At 37.1% G+C, this 18,703-nt stretch overlaps 1 protein-coding gene across 3 annotated transcripts in view; it reads right to left on the minus strand.

Moving 5' to 3' along the window:
• CAB39 (calcium binding protein 39) overlaps window positions 1–18,703 on the minus strand; it is an 83,113-nt gene that overhangs the window by 39,157 nt on the left and 25,253 nt on the right. For all 3 annotated transcript variants that reach the window (XM_055300418.1, XM_055300417.1, XM_055300416.1), the window contains exon 2: window positions 9,309–9,464. In XM_055300418.1, coding sequence (XP_055156393.1) covers window positions 9,309–9,422 — 114 coding nt within the window. In that variant the 5' untranslated portion in view covers window positions 9,423–9,464. The remainder of the gene's footprint in view (window positions 1–9,308; window positions 9,465–18,703) is intronic.

Below are 18,703 nucleotides of genomic sequence, written 5' to 3' on the forward strand. Positions count from 1 at the left end.
TCTGCATAATCATCAACATTTGGCATAGCCTGTTTTCCATTTTTGCCATTCTAATAGGTATGTAGTGGTATCTCCTCATGCCTTTACTTTGCAATTCCCTAATGATTAACATCTTTTCAAGTGCTTACCTGAAAGCTGTGTATTTTCTTTGGTGAAGTATATATTCATATTTCTTGCCCATTTTTTACTGGATTGTTTTCATATTGTTACATTTTCAAAGTTCTTTATATATTGTGGATGCAATCTTTTATCAGATACATACTTTGCAAAGATTTTCTCTCATTTTGTGGATTGTCTTTTCATTCTTTTAACAGTACCTTCTGAAGAGCGAGAAGTTTTAGTGTTGATGAATCCCAACTATCATTATCTAAGAATTCTTTGCCTAGGCCAAGGTCACAAAGATTTCCTGTTTTCTTTTAGAAGTTTTTTTTTTTTTTTAAGATTTTATTTATTTATTCATGAGAGAGACAGAGGGAGGCAGAGACACAGGCAAAGGGAGAAGCAGGATCCTCACAGAAAGCCCGATATGGGACTCAATCCTGGGACCCAGATCATGCCCTGAGCCAAAAGCAGACGCTCAACCGCTGAGCCACCCAGGCAGCCCATAATCTTAGATTTTCATTAAGTTTTGTGATCTATTTTGAGTTAATTTTTGTATAGGGCGTGAGTTATGGATCCCATTTTTTTTTTTGCATATGTGGCTATCAAATTGTTTTAGCACCAATTGTTTAAACAACTACTCTTTCTCCATCGAATTGCATTTGCTTCTTTGTCAAAAATTTTTCATACACAGGTAGAATAGTTTATTTCTAATTCTGTTCTGTTCCACTAGTCTGTCTTCTTTATGTTGATGCCACACTGGATTACTGTTACCTTTATAGTTCTTAAAATCAGACGGCATGAACCCTCCAACTTTGTTTTTTATTCCAATTCACTTTGATTATTCTAGGTCCTTTGCACAGGTCCACACAAATTTTAGAGCAAGCTCATCAATTGCTATAAAAAAGCTTGCTAGGATTGCAATGAATCTATATAAATCAATTTGGGGAGAACTGACATTTAACAATATTGAGTCTTCCAATCCTTGAACGGAGGTATTTCTCATTTTATTTAAGTCTTTCATCTCTTAGCAAGATTTTGTCGTTTTCAGAGTACAGGTCTTTCATTTGTGAAATGTTTCATATTTTTTGATATTACTCCAAATGATTTTTATTATTTCAATTTTGGGTTTTTCATTGCTACTATACAGAAATACAATTGTTCTCTGTATATTGATGTAGTAACCTGTAACCTTGCTGAACCTATGTATTAGTTCTACTAGCTTTTTTGTAAAGTCCTTCAGCTTTTTAATGTAGATGATCATATCATCCACAAAGACTGTTTTACTTCCTCCTTTTCATGCCTTTTTTTTTTCTTGCCTGACTGTATAGGCTAGAAATTCCAAGAGCAAAGTTGAACAGAAGTGGTAAAGGTGAACAGACTTCCTTTTTCTCCTTTTTTATTCTCGATCTTGGAGATAAATGATTCAACCTTTTACCCTTATGTATATAGTGCTAGCTGTAGGGTTTTTTGTAGATACCCTTGTTAGGGTTTTGTAGAACCTTGTGGAAGTTCTATTCATAATTTGCTGAGGGTTTTTATCAGGATTGTGATTTTTTCCCCCTTCTTTCTTTTCACCTACTGACATGTAGTTTGTCAATACAATGAATTGATTGACTTTTGAATGTTAAGCCAGCCATGGGTTCTAGAAATAATACATCACTTGGTCATGATGTACTGTCCTACTGTTAGATTCAGTTTGCTAAAATTAAGTTTATAATTTGTGCATCTATGTTCATAAGGGATATTAGTCTAGTTTCCTTATAATGTCTTTGGTTTCGGTATCAGGATAATCCTAGCCTCAAAGGATGAGTTAAGAACTATTTTTTCTTAAATTTTCTAGAAAACTTATGTGGAAATTGTGTTATTTCTTCCACATATATTTGGTAGAAATCTTTAGTGAAACCATCTGTGCCTAGATTTTTCTTTGGGAGAAAATTACTAACTAAATTTGGAATTACTTTAAGGGATATAGGGCTATTAAGTTATCCATTTTTTTTCTGGAGTGAGCTTGGGCAAGTTATGTCTTTCAAAGAATATGCCCATTTCATCGAAGTTGTCAAACTTAGTGGCATGAAGTCGTTCCAATAATATCCCCTTATTATCCTTTTAATATCTGTAGAATCTGTAGTGATGTCAACTCTTTTATTCCAGATACTGGTGATTTGTGTTTTCTCCTTGTTAGTCCTAGCTAGAGTTTACCAATTTTATTCATCTTTTCAAATAACAAGTTTTTGGTTTTAATTTTTTTCTGATTTTTACTTATTAGATTTGTTTTGATCTTTATTTCCTTTCTTCTTACTCTGTTTAATTTGCTCTTTTTTTTTTTTTTTTTTTTGGTTTCTTAAGGTGGGGACTAAGACCTTTCTTTCCTTCCTTCCTTTTTTTTTTTTTTTTTAAGATTTTATTTATTTATTCATGAGAGACACAGGCAGAGGGAGGAGAAGCAGGCTCCATGCAAGTAACCCGAAGTCCTTTCTTCTAATATTTGCATTTAGTGCTGTAAAATTTCCCCAACCAATGCTTTAACAACATCACACTAATCCTGGTATTATGTTTTTATTTTTATTCCACTCAAATAGCTTTCTAATTTCTTTGATCCATGAGTTACTCAGAAGTATGTTTAGTTTCCAAATATTGTTGAATTTTTCAAAGGCTGTTATTGATGTCCAATTTAATTCTACTGTAGTCACTGAACATAAGTTATATAAATTTATCCTTTTAAGTTTTGGAACTTCTTTTAAGGCCCAAAGTATGGTCTATATTTACTAAAAATATGCCTCATGTCAAAAGGATGTAGGAGTGTTCTGCTGTGGTTGGAAGGAGCATTCTATAAATATCAAATCAGGTCAAGTGGGTTGATAATATCTTTCTGGTCTACTGGAAAATCCTTGCTGATTTTCTACTTACTTGTTCTACCAAGTATTGAGATTGGGGTACTGAAATCTTCAATTATAATTCTGGATTTGACTGATTCACCTTGCAGTTTTATCAGTTCTTGCTTTATATTAGGGCTCTGTCACGAGGTGCATAAATATTTAGGATTGTTATGATCCTTGGATTAACTGACCTCTATTTTATCATGAAATGATTTTACCCCTGGTATTACTCTTTGCTCTGAAATCTACCTTTAGCTTTTTTTTTTTTTCAAATATTAACATGGTATATCTTTTTCCATCCTTGTAACCTAACTGTGGCATTATCTTTATTTATTTAGTAACTGAGTGTGTGAGCCAGTGAGCTTAAGTTGGGGAGAGGGAGAGAGCATCCCAAGTAGACTCCATGCTGAGCACAGAGCCTGATGCAGGGCTCAATCCCATGACTCTGAGATCACGACCTGAGCTGAAATCAAGAGTCTGACCCTCTTCTGACTGAGCCACCCAGGCTCCCCTGTGTTATTATCTTTAAAGTTCATGTCTTATAGGCACATTAAGTTAGGACTTTTTCATTCAATCTGACAATCTCTGCCTTTTAAATGAGGTATTCGGACCATTTATATTTAATGTGGTTATTGACATGGTATATTTGAGTCTATAATCTTGCTGTTTGTTTTCCATTTGTCACATCTGTTCTTTAATCCCCACTTTTCCTCTTTTTCTGTCTTCTTTCATTTAATCAAACATTTTTAGTGATTCTATTTTCTCCTTTGGCAGGTAGGTTTTTTTTTTTTTTTTAAGATTTCAGTACAAAGCTATACTTTTATCTGTATTGCATTTTATCAGTTAAGACCATGCCTTTCCTTCAACCCCTGCTGCACCACCTCTAGCTAACTAACGCTCCTCTGGTATTTGATTCAGTTACTTATAGACTCTATTATCCTTCTACAATATTTGTCACTCACAAACTCTGCTAACAATCCCTTTCTCTTCATATAAATCAGTAACAACAAATCAACAGCTTAGAGTTTAGGACCATATCCTTTTTTTTTTTTTTTGAAAGATTTTATTTATTCATGAGAGACACACAGAGAAGGCAGAGACATAGGCAGAGGGAGAAACAGGCTCCTCACAGGGGGCCCAATGTGGGACTTGACCCTGGAACTCTGGGATCACACCCTGAGCCGAAGGCAACTGCTAAGCCACGAAGGTATCCCTGAGGACAGTATCTTATATGAGATCACTAGAACCTTGCCTAGAAGCTTTGAGTGATCCACTAATCATATCCACTGGGTATAATTATTCATCCAATCATTAAAAATGTCCTCTGAACATCCTGAACTACAGAGAAAGATAATTAATGAATATAAAATTATATGGAAGATACTAGGACCAACAGGGTAGATCTCTTGAGAAGTCATTTATCTCACTACTTCTGTGTTTGGTAGCACTAAAAGGGAATGTGATATTTGGCCAACATCATACAATCTAGAAGATACCTATTATACCCTCTTACTAGTCACAAACTCAAAAAACAAACTTACATATTCTCAGTAATACCTGTTTTATCCCATTCAGTAGGAATTAAGAGTTCAGAAGAGTCACAAGGTGACAGCATTTCAAGTTAACTGTGCTTTGTATTCCACTTTTAATAAATGTAAATAGTCACTGAGCTCTCTTTGGAAGGTTTATAGTCTAACATGGGGAAGAAAGAATAAACAAACATCATTAGTATATTAGCATATATTCAGTGCTAAAAAGGAAAATAGAGTAAGATCAAGGGGAACAGGAATGCCAGAGAGGAGAGTTGCATTTTAAATAGGGGGTTGGGTGCAAAGTGACATTTGAGCAAAGACTTGAAGGTGATAAGGGAGTAAGCCAAGCAGAAAGCTGGGGAGAAGAACATTCTAGGCAAAAGAAACAGCCAAATGTGAAGGCTTAAAGGCAAAAGCATGACTGGAGCATATGAAGAAAGGAAGTCAAAGTGGGGGGAGCACTTGGAGAAGGGATCATTGAAGCCACAGGCCTGACTGTCCAGGGCAAGGGTCATCGTGTATTTTTATGCTAAAGGGCAGACGGTAAATATTTTAAGCCTCGCATACCATATAAGGTCTGTTGCATATTCTTCTTGGCTTTTTAAAATCAATCCTTTCAAAACATAAAAAACCATTCTTAGCTCACGAGCCTTACAAAAAGAGGCCTAGGCAAGGATTTGGCCTGTATAACTTAGTTCAGATCTTTGTAAGAACTCTTTTATTCTAAGGTAATATTGTTTGACTCATGTTTTGAAAGAACCACTATGCTTGTACGGAGGCAAAAGAGACCAGTTAAAAGGATACTGTAGTAATCCAGAGCAAAGATAACAGTAGCTCAGATGAGAGCTGGAACTAGCAAAATGGGAGACATGGTTAGATTCTGGCTTTTAATTTTTTCCCCCCAGATAAAGGGAATTGATTTGCTTATGAACTGGATTTGGGAAATGTGAAAGGAGTCATGGATGATGCAAGACTTTTGGCCTAAAAAAACAAGGACAGAGTTTCATTAACTATGGTTGGAAAGACTGTGAGTGGATGTGTGAAGTGTGTGTTTTGTTTCAAAACAAAGTAGAATTTATATTCCTTCAATCCTGCCACAACTTTGTAGTTATTTTATTTATTCTTCTAGAACTTCAGAATAATTTTTTGTCAAGTTACAAAAAAATCCTACGGTAATTTAAATTAAATTGCTGTAGTTTTGTTGCTAATGTAAATGAAATATTTTCTTAAAAGAAAGTTTCTAGATAGTTCTGACTGTTATTTAGGGATATTAATATAGCTACTGATATAGCTGCCCTGTGAATTCACATTTTCACACTGGTTCATTTGTGTTTTATACAGACATACAAGTATCTCAACAATGTAATTTTTCCTGTTTATTTACAGTCGCTGTATTTTTTCACGTCTAAACCATTTCTTTATGCTCTGGCTAGATTTCCAGAACACTGCTAAATAAGTCACAGTAAGCACTCTGGTTTCAATGGGACTATCTCCAAGTTTTCAGTCTTAAATATAAGGTCAGTTGTTTTTCATGGTTTTTAATCGAGTGATCCAATTTTCATCTTTCCTTTGTTTTCGGGTCTCAGTTCCCTCCTTCAACATCTGCATCAGTTGCTACTTGCTTTTGAATCTTGCTAACAAGGTACATCAGAAAATTCAGGGTCCTCCCTCTTCTTAAAATCTATTTCAGAATAAGTAATTTTTATGGATTGCTTCTCAGAGTTGTCCCTTTCCTTTGAAGTAAAATTTATTTTTCATAAATTCAACTATTTTTCTTTGCTTTGTTTATCCTAATAGCAGGAGGTCTATGCCTGTGAAGGTTTAAAGCAGGAGTTCTTAACCTCAGTGTTACCTTTTGGCCCAGATAATTCCTTGCTGTGGGGAGCTGTCCCATGTTTAGTAGCATCTCTGGCCTTTACTAAGTAGATGCCAGTTGCAGCCCTCTTTCCAGCGTTAAAAGCAACAATGTCTCTAGACATTGTCAAACATCCCTTAGAGGGGAAAACTGCCCCTAGTTGAAAACCACTGATTCAGTAAAGTAGATGATATGGATTCCAGAAACTAAACTCAGTTTCTAAAGATTTATTTATTTATTTATTTGAGCAAGAGTGTGCACGAGAGAGCAGGGCTTGATCCCACAACCCTGAGATCATGACCTGAGCTGAAACTTAGTCAGACATTTAACCTTCTGAGCCACCCAGAAGCCCATAAACTTGCTTTCTGTAATTACAGAATTCATCTCCAATGCCACCTCCTTAATAAGGGTTCATCATATAACCATTTAAATTAGGACACTCCCCCTACCTGATGCCACCCACATATACACATATGCATCTTCCATTAACTACCACAGATTTCAAAGCATGGGTTTTTGGGGATCCTTGAGACCCTTTTAAGGGGACCATGAGGTCAAAACTATTTTCAATCAATACTACCATTATTTGCCCTTTTTACTATATTGCCATTTGAACTGATGGCACTGACCTCCTAGCCTGAGTCAAGGCAGGAACAACAAACTGTACTAGCCATCATTGTAGTTTTCATCACCAAGCACTCAGTTAAAATTTAAAAAAAAAAAAAAAAAAAAAAGTCAGTTTCACTTAAGAATGTCATGAGGAAGCAGGAAAAAAAATATTCATTTTGTTAAATTTTGATCTTTGAGTACACACGTATCTTTTTTAACATTTGGTGTGATAAATGCAGAGTATGCATAAGACACTTTCTGCCCCTTACTGAAGTATAACTGGCTGTCTTGAGGAAAATACTTGTATGATTGAGCTATGAGCTGAACAAGCCACTTTGTAAGTGGAAAATCATTTCTACTTGAAAGAAAAACTGACAAATCATTCAGCCTTGGATATTGGGCAGGCGTTTTCTTGAAAATGAAGTAAACCTGTCACTTTAGGAAAAACATCCAATGGTATTTGTTACCAAATTTGAATTTTGAATATAACACGTGTAATAAGTCTGACCACTTCCTAATACTTCGACTTTTCTGATGGGATTAGTGGTAATACTTAAAAATGTCAATTTCTGATATACTGTGTCAGCATTTGAAAGATGTGTATATGTCAGTGATCCAATACTTTCTAAATGACCAATAAATATTACAATATCATGCGTAGATAAAAAATGTTTTCAAAATGCAGAGTATGAAGTTTATTCGTATGCTTCCAGGTTCTATTACAACCAAGGAACAATCAGTAGTTGAATTTTGGTTTGGTATAAAAAAATGTTCAGAATTATCTGAAAGGCTTCTCAAATACACCTCCCTTTTTCACCTATACATCTGTATAAGGCTAGATTTTCTTTATATACTTCAACCAAAACATGTAACAGCAGACTGAATGCAAACACAAATATGAGAATTGAGCTATCATCTGTTACATCAGACTTTTTTTAAAAAAAGTTTAATCATGTCATTAATATTTATCTATATCTTACTATAGGAATGTGAGACTCTATCTAGAATGTCCATGGAAGATCTAAAGTTGAATTATAAAAAATTTTACTAATTTTAGATTGCTTCCAGTGACAGAAAGATATACTAACTGAATAGCCTGTAACAAATCTTAATCCCATAAATGTGAACTTTTCATAGGAACACAGGTAAAGCACAGCCTTCCACCTAAAAAGATGGTAGTAGCTAAGTAGTCTAATATTCAACAACCCAAGGAGACATGAAACAACCTTCTAAAATAAACACAGGGTGGAAAATGCCATTCCAATGAATGTTTGAAACATTCATTCAAAAAATAGTAGATGTCCAGCCCATGGGAGTTAGGTACTGTGGAGGGCACACGTGGACCAGAAATAACACACAGGTCAGAGAGCTCATGTTCTAATAAGGGAGCCAAAAACCTGACACAAATAAAATATGACAGCAGTGTTGGAGTTTCCAAAGAAAGTACCCAAAAGGTAGAGATTTGTTTTAGGGGGCAAGGATGAGGTAGGAAAAGGAGTATTCTGGGAAGCCACCTAGGAAAAAAAAAGGTATAGGGGTGGTACTGAAAGATGAATGGGGGCTGAGGTGGAAATGGAAGGGGTGGACAGTAAAAACAGAATAGCTGATTATCTGCTCTAATGAAGAGGCAAGCTGAGATTGCTAGAGCAATCTAGCAACAGGATAAGTGGGAGAGGGGTTGAAAATCACCTAGAGAGGCAGAGACCAGGTCATGAAAGGTCTTGTGTGCTACGGGAAAAGTCTGCACTAAAGGTTTAAAGCAGGGGAAGTATTTTAGAAAGAGCATTAAGGAGGCTACTGCTAAGGTCCTTAAGAAAGGTCATGAGGGTCTTCATCAAGTGGAAATGGAAGTCAGGATCAGTTCATAAAACCCTTAGGAAATAGGCGTTCATACTATTTCATGAAAGATCACATTTTAAAGAAGGAGACAACTGGGATGAAAGCCAGGTTTTGGACTATGGTGACAGGGTAGAGGGAGACACTGGTCATGGCTACAGAGAACACGGGAGATATGCCTCTCCAAGACTACCAGTGGAAACAATGATTTCAGGAATCAGATAAACCACTTCAACAATGAAAAAAAAAGTCCCCAAATTTAAACAAACGAAGACCTGAAATGAAAAACTGAGAAAAAAGTTAGAAATCAATCTGTTAGATGGCAGTACAAAAGAAAACATGTGGTGTTTAAGCAGCAGTAAATGCCACTTTAGGAGTCTATTTTAAAAGCACCAAATAAACCCAAATTGGGATTTATCAATCTTTTAAAATCACCTCACAATCTTACATTCGCTTTAATCAAAAGATCGAAAATATAAAATAAAGCCAAATACATACCTTTTCTGCTTTTTTGTCAGAAATGTCTTGCTTTTCCAGAACGGCCATGCTCTCCTTCAGGTTCTTCACAATGTCTGCTGGAGATTTGTGAGACTTCCCAAATGGGAACGGCATGGCGGCAGCGACAGACGCCTCGCTGCGCTCTGCCTGCTTTACCTGTGGACACAGCACAAGGCACAGGTGAGAAGAAGTGAGATCTGTAGAAGACATACTTTCTGAATTCTAACTTGGGAAGAAAATCAGTGTTTGAGAAAGTCTTTTTAAGACAAGACTTTCAAAATGAGCAGGAACTGGGAAACCCACAAATATCAAAGGGAAAATACCAGGGAAATGATAAAGCAGAGATATCTTAGAATTATAGAACACTTTGGACTTTTTAAAATACCTTTTTTATCACCTGCTCTCCTAACCACCCATTTGAAGAGGAACATGCTGGTGCTGATGAGCAGGGCAACTAGTACTGCCAGGCCCCACACTAAGCACTTTAATTCATCATCTTATAGGATCTTTTAAAACAATTCCCTGAGGGACATTATTAGTCCCATTTACAAGTAAACTTAAATGGGGTCAAGAAACTGATTCAAGGTACTAAGCAGTAAAACCAACTCAGGTCTATCTTGATCCAAAGGGTCCTTATAATCAACTGCACTATACCTCTAATTAATAGACATCTCTATTCTACATTGAGGAAACTGAGGCAAAAAGCTAGGTAAGGAGCTCAGCCAAACAGTACTAGCAACAGGCTCACTCTCTGTCTCTCCAGTTGCGCCTTGGCCAGTGTTTACAGTTTCCTCCTAAGCACCCAGTGGGCACACACCTCCTTCTCCTCACTCAGTCAGGGTCTCAGAGTTGGAGAGAATCTTGGAGGAGCCTTGGGCAAATCTCCCAGCAGATCCTCAAGTCCCTGAAGTGACAGTTTCAACGTGTACTCTTTCTGCCTGGATAAGACCATCTCCTATGAAGAAACTCATTGGTAACCCTGGGGATAATGAACTTCTGGAAGTTCTTAATTTTTTTGTGGGTAGCAGAAAACAGTACTTCAACCACATAAACCACAATATTACATCATATAAAGGGAGCACATCAACTATTTCAAGAAGTCACCACGAAAAAACAAAGTTAAGACAAACAATGGAAGTAACTTGGGAATGTGTCAGAACTTATAATTACTTTTACTAAATAAACTGAAAGAAGTTACAATCACAGATATTAAACAACCTCATATAAAGATACCAAAAGAGAACATTTTTAGAAGAACCTTACAGATTACTTAGGTCAGTGGTTTTCAAACTGAATTCTAAACTCCTGTATTTAACTACCCCCACTGTGGGGAGTGGGGAGTGCCCACTGCCCATCTCCACTGAAGTTTTTTCCCCTCTGTCAACATAAAGTATCTCCACTGCACAGCATCATTAACGCTTCTTTTGGACTTTGCCTAAAACTTCACTTGAATAAAGTATTTGAATGTTTTTTCTCTAAAGTTTGAGGTACAGTGACCTGCATACCTGTTTACAAACACACTCGAGGAAAGAGCATGCAAATTAGCACTAACATTAAGCCTACAATTAAATCATCAACATGTGTTATTTCCGACATGTTTTGATATGATCTGTTTGGACCAATCTTTACACCCAAATATCACCCATATAGCTCACCTTCTTTCTATCAGCTTGTAAATCTGCTTGATCACAGGACCAAAGAGAAATGTCCTCAAACACAGGTTCTCAAAATCCAAAGATGCATAAATTTATCAATTATAAGTGAGTTATCCTAAGTGGCTCTTACATTATCTGATTACCTGGCTAGATGGTACACAAATCCTGGATTATTCTTTCTTACTACTTTTTTTCTTTTTGACCTTTTTTTTTTTGGAGGGAGTACAGGGTAATACAGGTTGCTTTTCCATAAACATAGTGGATTCACAATCACAATAAATCCTTTGAAAAATACAATCTTTCCTATTTGTATTCTGCAAATAATAGGAACGATGCTACAAGCCAATGCTGGGTGGAGGGTGGGAATGTTTAATGGTATTTTGCAGGAAGTGCCATGGTGCTATGCAACAGAGATATTTTCAGCTCTAGCTCAATTGTGGAAGAAGTGACTTTCCAGGGCAAAGGGGGTTCTAAAAGGTTCTACCATAAACCAAATACTCGTCATAGCAGGAGTACTGCTGCCGAAGAGAACCCATACAAAGTGCTTCTGTGAGGGAAAGAGGAAGCATGACACAATCCTTCCTTTTAATTAATATACTATGCAGCCAAGATTTTGCAGAACATATAACTAGTAAGACTGAGGAAATACAGTTAGTCACAAGTACTCAAAACAAGAAGAGGACATTCCTGAGCATGATCCTTTAAGGATGTGAAACACACAGGCACACGTCTGAGTTTTGGAACTGGCAATCCCAAGAGTATGGAGATACCAGGGCTGGAAGTAGCAATGGTAAACAAGGATTAAGATGGTGAAAAGACGCCTTTTACCATAACAACAGTTTGCCTTTCCCAGTCTCCTTTCTTTTTTACCATCAGCAAGCAGTATTTCATTACAAGTATTTGAGGGAGTTTTAGGGATCAGTAACAAGAGCCCACTGAAGAAGGCTCTTCAATAATTCTGAACTGCCGGGACACCAGCTCAGTGGTTGAGCATCTGCCTTTGGCTCAGGTTGTGATCCTGGGGTCCTGGGATCAAGTCCCACATCCCTCTGCCTATGTCTCTGCCTCTGTGTGTCTCTCATGAACGAATAAATAAAAATCTCTATAAAAAAATAATTCTGAACTGCCCTTATTATAAAATCTAAATTCCTACCGTGGCCTCCTAGGCTTTACCCACTTCCAAGTCATGGCCCAGTGCACTGGCCTTTATCACAGAGGTCCAGCCACACTGATGTCCTTTCTGTTCCCATAATAGGCCAACTACTTCTAAGCCAGAGTACCACGTTTGCAAATAGGGTAAAAACCTTAATTATTAAATTTAAATGGTGGGTTTTTGGGCTTTCATGGTTACTCAACTTTTCTGTATTCAAACTCTTTCTTGGGCAGCCCGGGTGGCTCAGTGGTTTAGCGCCACCTTCAGTCCAGGGCATGATCCTGGAGACCCGGGATCGAGTCCCATGTCGGGCTCCCTGCATGGAGCCTGCTTCTCCCTCTGCCTGTGTCTTTAAAAACAAACAAACAACACACAAACAAAAAAACCCTTTTTCTTAATACTGTTTTAAAACTGCCTAAACTATGTTTTGGATGTAACTGGAGTTCATGAAGAAAATGGACAAAAATATATATAATAGAAAAATCTAGTTAGCTTTCAAATACAACCAATTTCCTCTATCCCTTCAAAAAAAGGTTTGTTTTGCTTTTTTTTTGGTTCATAATATATCTTAGCAGGATTCCTCGGGCTGTACCAAAATTATTAATGCAATTGGGAGAAAACTACCCACTGTTAGGATTCTAAAGAGGGCTGCTGAAACAGCCCTACAATTCTCAAACTGGAGGTAAGCGTGTTCCTGATGGTAAACCATGGTATATGCTTGAATCCCAAAGATAAGCCTTGGATGGGAAATTTAACTTGAAAGTCTGAGGGACTGGGGGGGGGGGGGAAGGTGGGGATAGGAAATAATTAAACATACTAGTTTCATATTAAAATCAACATTTATAGAATTGCAAGCTAAAGATGCATGGAAGGCATCTGTGTGAACACTGAGTCCTGCACACCCTTAGCTCCTGTGCACTGCTCTCCCTTAGCTGTTTCCCTTTCTTCCAAAAGCCCTTTCTTTCTGCATTTAATTTAATGACTCACCTTTACTCCAACGTTGATGTCCTTCTGGGCTCCACCCTTGGCTGTGTTCTTACTCTATATTCTCTGATTGATCTCATCTACCCATGGTTTCAATAACTTGGAATCCACCTCCTGCCCCAACCGAGTGGCCTACATTTCCAACTACTGCTCTCTATAAATGTCCTCCAGGCAACTCAAACCTCATCCTTAAGTCCTGCTTCTTTTTTAAAGATCCCCTTCACAGTGAATGCTTCCATTGTTTATCCAATCACAAACCCTGGTCATCATACCAAACCCTTTCCACTTGTTAGCTCTTCCATATATAATTAGTTCACAATTTCAGCCAATTCTATTTTCTCAAACTCTCTATCCTTCAGACACCAAATGTAGACTTTCACTATCCTCCACATAGGGCAGTGGTTGTCAATGGGGGCAATATCACCCTTAGGAGATTTGGTTCACATAATCATTGGGACCACTGAAATTACCAAAAACACTGGTTGTGCTGTTATTCACATAAGCATAGCCTTTAGCGAGCTTCTATATACTTTGAGGGGAAGCGGGGAGGCTGGGCTGGGGGTCAGAATAATGAAAGTCTTTCTATTTACTTCTGCATCTACTTCCATCACGGAGAGTTAAACTTCCAGTTTTTAAGAAATGGTGACATTGCTCACTATGCAAAATTCAAATATTAAAGGACGACACAAGGTAGACAGTGAAAACCACGGGCAAAGCCTACAGAGATAACAGGTATTAACAGTTATCTGTTAATCACAGATAATTTAACAGTTATCTGTTAAAGTTGTATATATTCTTTTTATGCTCTGTATCTGTGGTCTTTTGTACTGGGAGTCTCCTCTCTTCTTTAAAACAGAGACCAGATGATACTCGAAGTGGTCCTTAATATCTTATAAAGAACAAAAACTGCAAATTACTGCTCTGTTATGTGAATACTCTCAAGAGCACAAAGTTCCACCCCAAGAAAGGGCTGGAGAACATACAGAACACCCACTGGGAAAATAAGTCTAACATCATTAGAGTCCGCATTGGTAGGCCCTGCCTTTCTTAGGCAATCTGACTGCTTCTGGCTTGCGCGATCCCCTCTTAACTACAACTAACTCTATTCACCTCTGTACTGACAAATACTGAAAAGTAGTCAAGTGGTCCATAAGCCACTCATTAGGACATTCAACCATTCACATTCCAACTATGCACTCACCATACGCCATAAACTAAAAGCATCAGGGCACTTGCTCTTAGGAAGACAACACTCTGGTGTGCATGGATGTGGGCGTATGTGTGTAGACACAATAAGGAAAAGCTGCTGAATGACAACACATTCCTGGACAGTTGATTTCACAGGACTCTACACTAACATATCTGTTAGATCTGACTCATAAACTTGGTGGTCAAAAGCAAAAACTGGAAACAAAAACCCCCACATACAAAAATAAGATTGAAGTACTTAATTAAAAGCAGTCACGGAAAGTGTGAAATGTAGTATATACCTGAACCCACTGTTAGCTGGCTCTGACCCACAATGTCCTGCTTCTAGGCTAATGTTCCTCAATTCGAATAAATAAATATCTACAACATGCCAGATATTGTGCTAGGTACAAAACTATCCATATAGTTGGTGCAGGGCAATTACTTAAAGCACAGTGGCACCTGGGTGGCTCAGTGATTGAGTGTCTGCCTTTAGCTCAGGGCATGATTCTGGGGTCCTGGGATTAAGTCCTGTATTGGGCTCCCTGCAGGGAGCCTGCTTCCTCCTTTGCCTTTGTCTCTGCCTCCCTCTGTGTCTCTCATGAATAAATAATTAAAATCTTAAAAAAAAAGATACAAAGCTGCAAATACATATAGACATTGTGTGTGTGTATAAAGTAATCCCATGTGTGATCTATATGTGCAGATACATATGTTAAGAGAAAAAATATCAAAGGTTAGTAACAAAGGTAGTGAAAATGAGTTGTATATCAAATTTTTTAAGGTTAAGTACCTATAATGTGCTGTAATACTGTTTTTTTCTTGATAAAAGTGCTATTTTAAAAAAATAATACAAGATCATTCCTCATGAAAGGAACCAGGTCTCCATGAAGGAGCAGGAAATATACAAACAAGATGAGCCTGGGGCATGTTAATTACTTCAGTAAGCAAAGATGAATGGGTTCATGACAAAAAAGGAGTCAATTTGAAAGGCTCCCACAGGCCTAAAATTATACAATCTGGGCATAAAAAAGAAAAATGATCACAATGAATTGACATACAAATTAAACATTTGCATACATATAATATGTAAATTATTACATATATTTAATAATAATATAAGTACATTTAATATAGTCAGTATAAGTAAAACATTAAAATTCATGAATATTACAGTAGTAAAAAAACATTCATTGGTAACCTCGGAGTTTGTGTGAACAACAACTCAATACTCTCAAAACTGGTACATAAAAGGAAAGGAACAGCACATTTATCTTGTCTTTTCTGTATAGCCTGTGTTTGAGGGTAACCAAATAGGTGACAAGGAAAAGTTCTTTATATAAGATTTACATAGCTAATAAACACAGGAAGAAAAACAGAAAATTATCATTTTGCAATCCCTGATGAATCTAAGGATCTAGGCAATTATTAATGGCCATTAAAATCCTAGGTGAAAGGATGATTGAGAACTTCACATTGGAACTGACAACTTGGAAGACACTGATCTATGGCTAAAAATAGGGCAACCAGACATCAATCTGTCTCATATAATGCAATAGGAAATACAAAGCTCTATCTATAAATATTTGATCTCCTTTCCCCCACTATAACAAAATTTCTAAATCTAAGAACAATTTGAACATGACTAGGGAGCAGTAAGTCAACCCCAGGACAAGAGACAAATCAAATAACTAGGTTTCTCCAACAGGTTAAATAGCACAAGGCAGGGTGGGGTGGGGAGAAAATACTGAGACTCCCAAGTCATAGTCATATGTATGGATCTTCTCTGGACTTGGATTCAAATAAACCAACTGTCAGAAAGACATCTTGGCAATCAGAAAAATTATACAATAGATATGATAATCACTCTTGATTCTGTTAGGTATTATAACGAACTAGAATAGATATGAAAAAAAATGTTCTTAGACATACATAACAAAGTCTGACTAATCTGGGATTTGCCTTAAAATATTCCAGTACCCCTTCCTAAGAGTAAGGTGGAGGGGCCCAGATGAAACAAGGCTAGCAAAACATTAACAACTGTTGGAAGCTGAAAATTCATTATACTGGAGTCTATTTGTATATGCTTGAACATTTTCATAATTTAAAAAAAATCGGTAATAAGGAAATGTTCCTATTCTGAAGAATTGGTAGGTTTCTTTTAATTGGTATGTCTACTGTGCTTTGCTTTGTCCCTTTATTTGCCAAAATGTACAAAGTTAAAATTTATGTGTAACTACAAAACCACCATAACCCATGTTTCTGACATAAAAATGACCCATTCTCCTCTACCGAGCCTCATAGCTCTCTTACTTCACTGTTCCAATCTACATATATTCATTTTGCTCACTGCAGTTGAATCAACTTTTCTGTTGACAGCAGATAGGAAGAGCATCTACAGAGGCATAAGTACATGGGCAAGGCCATTAACCGCTGAGGTACAGTGTCCCTCCTTGAAATAATTCTTCGAAAACTACACCAATACCACCATGGACAGCCCTTCCTTGGGAGCACCTTCTCTACTTGTCCAAACCCTGGTCCACCACCTACCCCCCACCAATGTCTAAATGCTAGCCCCTCCAGGAAGACCCCACAATGGAAGTTGCCCCTCCCCCCTCACACTCCTAAGCTTTTAAAACCTTGATGATGCTATTGCTATTTATGTATGTATCACCCCCAACGAGTCAGGAAGCCCTGTGGGGGCAAAAGTAAGTATTAGCCATCATGTTACACGCTTCGTACAAGACTCCAGGTACATTTATTGACCGGGACTGAAAAACACTTGTCAAAACAAATACAAAGAAGGACACAGGTATGACTGATACATAAACAAACAGGAGTTAACTAGAAAGTTTTAATTTGAAACCCAACCAGAAAGGGGTCAGGGGTCATCACCTGAATGGTTTTATAAGTGAAGTGAGCAGGAAATCTTAGGAAAGCACCTATAATTTACCTCTTGCTATGCACAAGGCTGCACCCCTATTTGCTAAGCAACTCTAATCTGTCCACCTGCATGCTCTTTGTGCCAAGAGTATAAATATGAAGAATTCTGACTAAAGTGTGATGGATTCAGGGAGCTGACCAACATGGAATACTGCAGGGTTCCCAAGACCATGGCACAATTTGTAGAAATATCCTCTTTTGGGTCTTCACAACTTTTTTCACATGGGCTGCTTCTATTATTGTTAAATTAGAATGAACTTATCAGCACTGGTCACTTGTATACTGTGATAAATATTCTCTAATCCAATGTCTACAGACTTTTTTTTTTTTTTAGTTAACATGCAGAGTCATTTTAGTTTCAGGTGTACAATATAACAATTCAATTCTGTGTACTTCTCAAGATAAGTGTCCTCTTAATCCCCTTCATGTATTTCACTCATCCCCTCCACCCACCACCCCATTGGTAACCATCAGTTTGTTCTCTATAGTTAAGAGTCTGTTTTTTGGTTTGTTCTCTTTGTTCATTTGTTTAGCTTCTTAAATTCCACACGGTATTTGTCTTTCTTTGGCTTATTTCACTTAGCACTATACTCTCTAGCTCCATCCACATTGTTGCAAATGGCAAGATTTCATTCTTTTTTATGGCTGAACAATATTCCACTGCATATATACCACATCTTCTTTATCCATTCATCTACTGATGGAGACTTGGGCTGTTTCCATAATTTGGTCAATATAAATAATATTGCCATAAACATGAGGGTGTATATATTCCTTAAAACTAGTGTTTTTGTATTTTTACTATGAACACTTTCTATCTCTGAAATTATTCCTTCCCACCTTCTCAAATTCGTATGGTAAATACTTCCTATACACATCTTTAGATTCACAGAAAATGCTGGCCCTGAGGTCCCATAATGAGTGTGGATGTTATAAGGATTCAAGACAAGTCTACTGACTCCAAATTCTCTTTGTATTTATCTGTCCCTTCATCTTACATACAGATCAAGTATTACAAAAATGTACAACAGTATTAAATTATCAGAGTATCCAGAATAAATGTTTACCAAGTGACTTTTTAAAAAATATTGGTTTTTAAAATTCTGAGCAAATAGGCAAAAGCCAATTTCTAAGATTCCTGAGTTAAATAAATATGAAAAGAATAGCCCTGAATGTCCCCTATCCCACACAAACCAAACACACTAAACACACACAACACACTAACACACAAAACACAAACTGGCCTATACCTCTGTTTCACACACTTTGGAAAGGATTTTTACTGCTCATTACTGACAACTCAAGTTCCTTTTCTATTAAACATCAGAAATGCACTGCATAGAGAACTAGGCTATGAAAACTGTATACTCCTTTCTAGTTTCAACTAAGTCTAAACACATGCAGAGTTCTGAGTGACCATCAACTTCTCCAACCATTCATCCTTTTAAGTGAATTACAGAATGAGTACTTAA

This window comes from Nyctereutes procyonoides, unplaced genomic scaffold, assembly GCF_905146905.1.
Source record: "Nyctereutes procyonoides isolate TBG_1078 unplaced genomic scaffold, NYPRO_anot_genome, whole genome shotgun sequence".
NCBI lineage: Eukaryota > Metazoa > Chordata > Mammalia > Carnivora > Canidae > Nyctereutes > Nyctereutes procyonoides.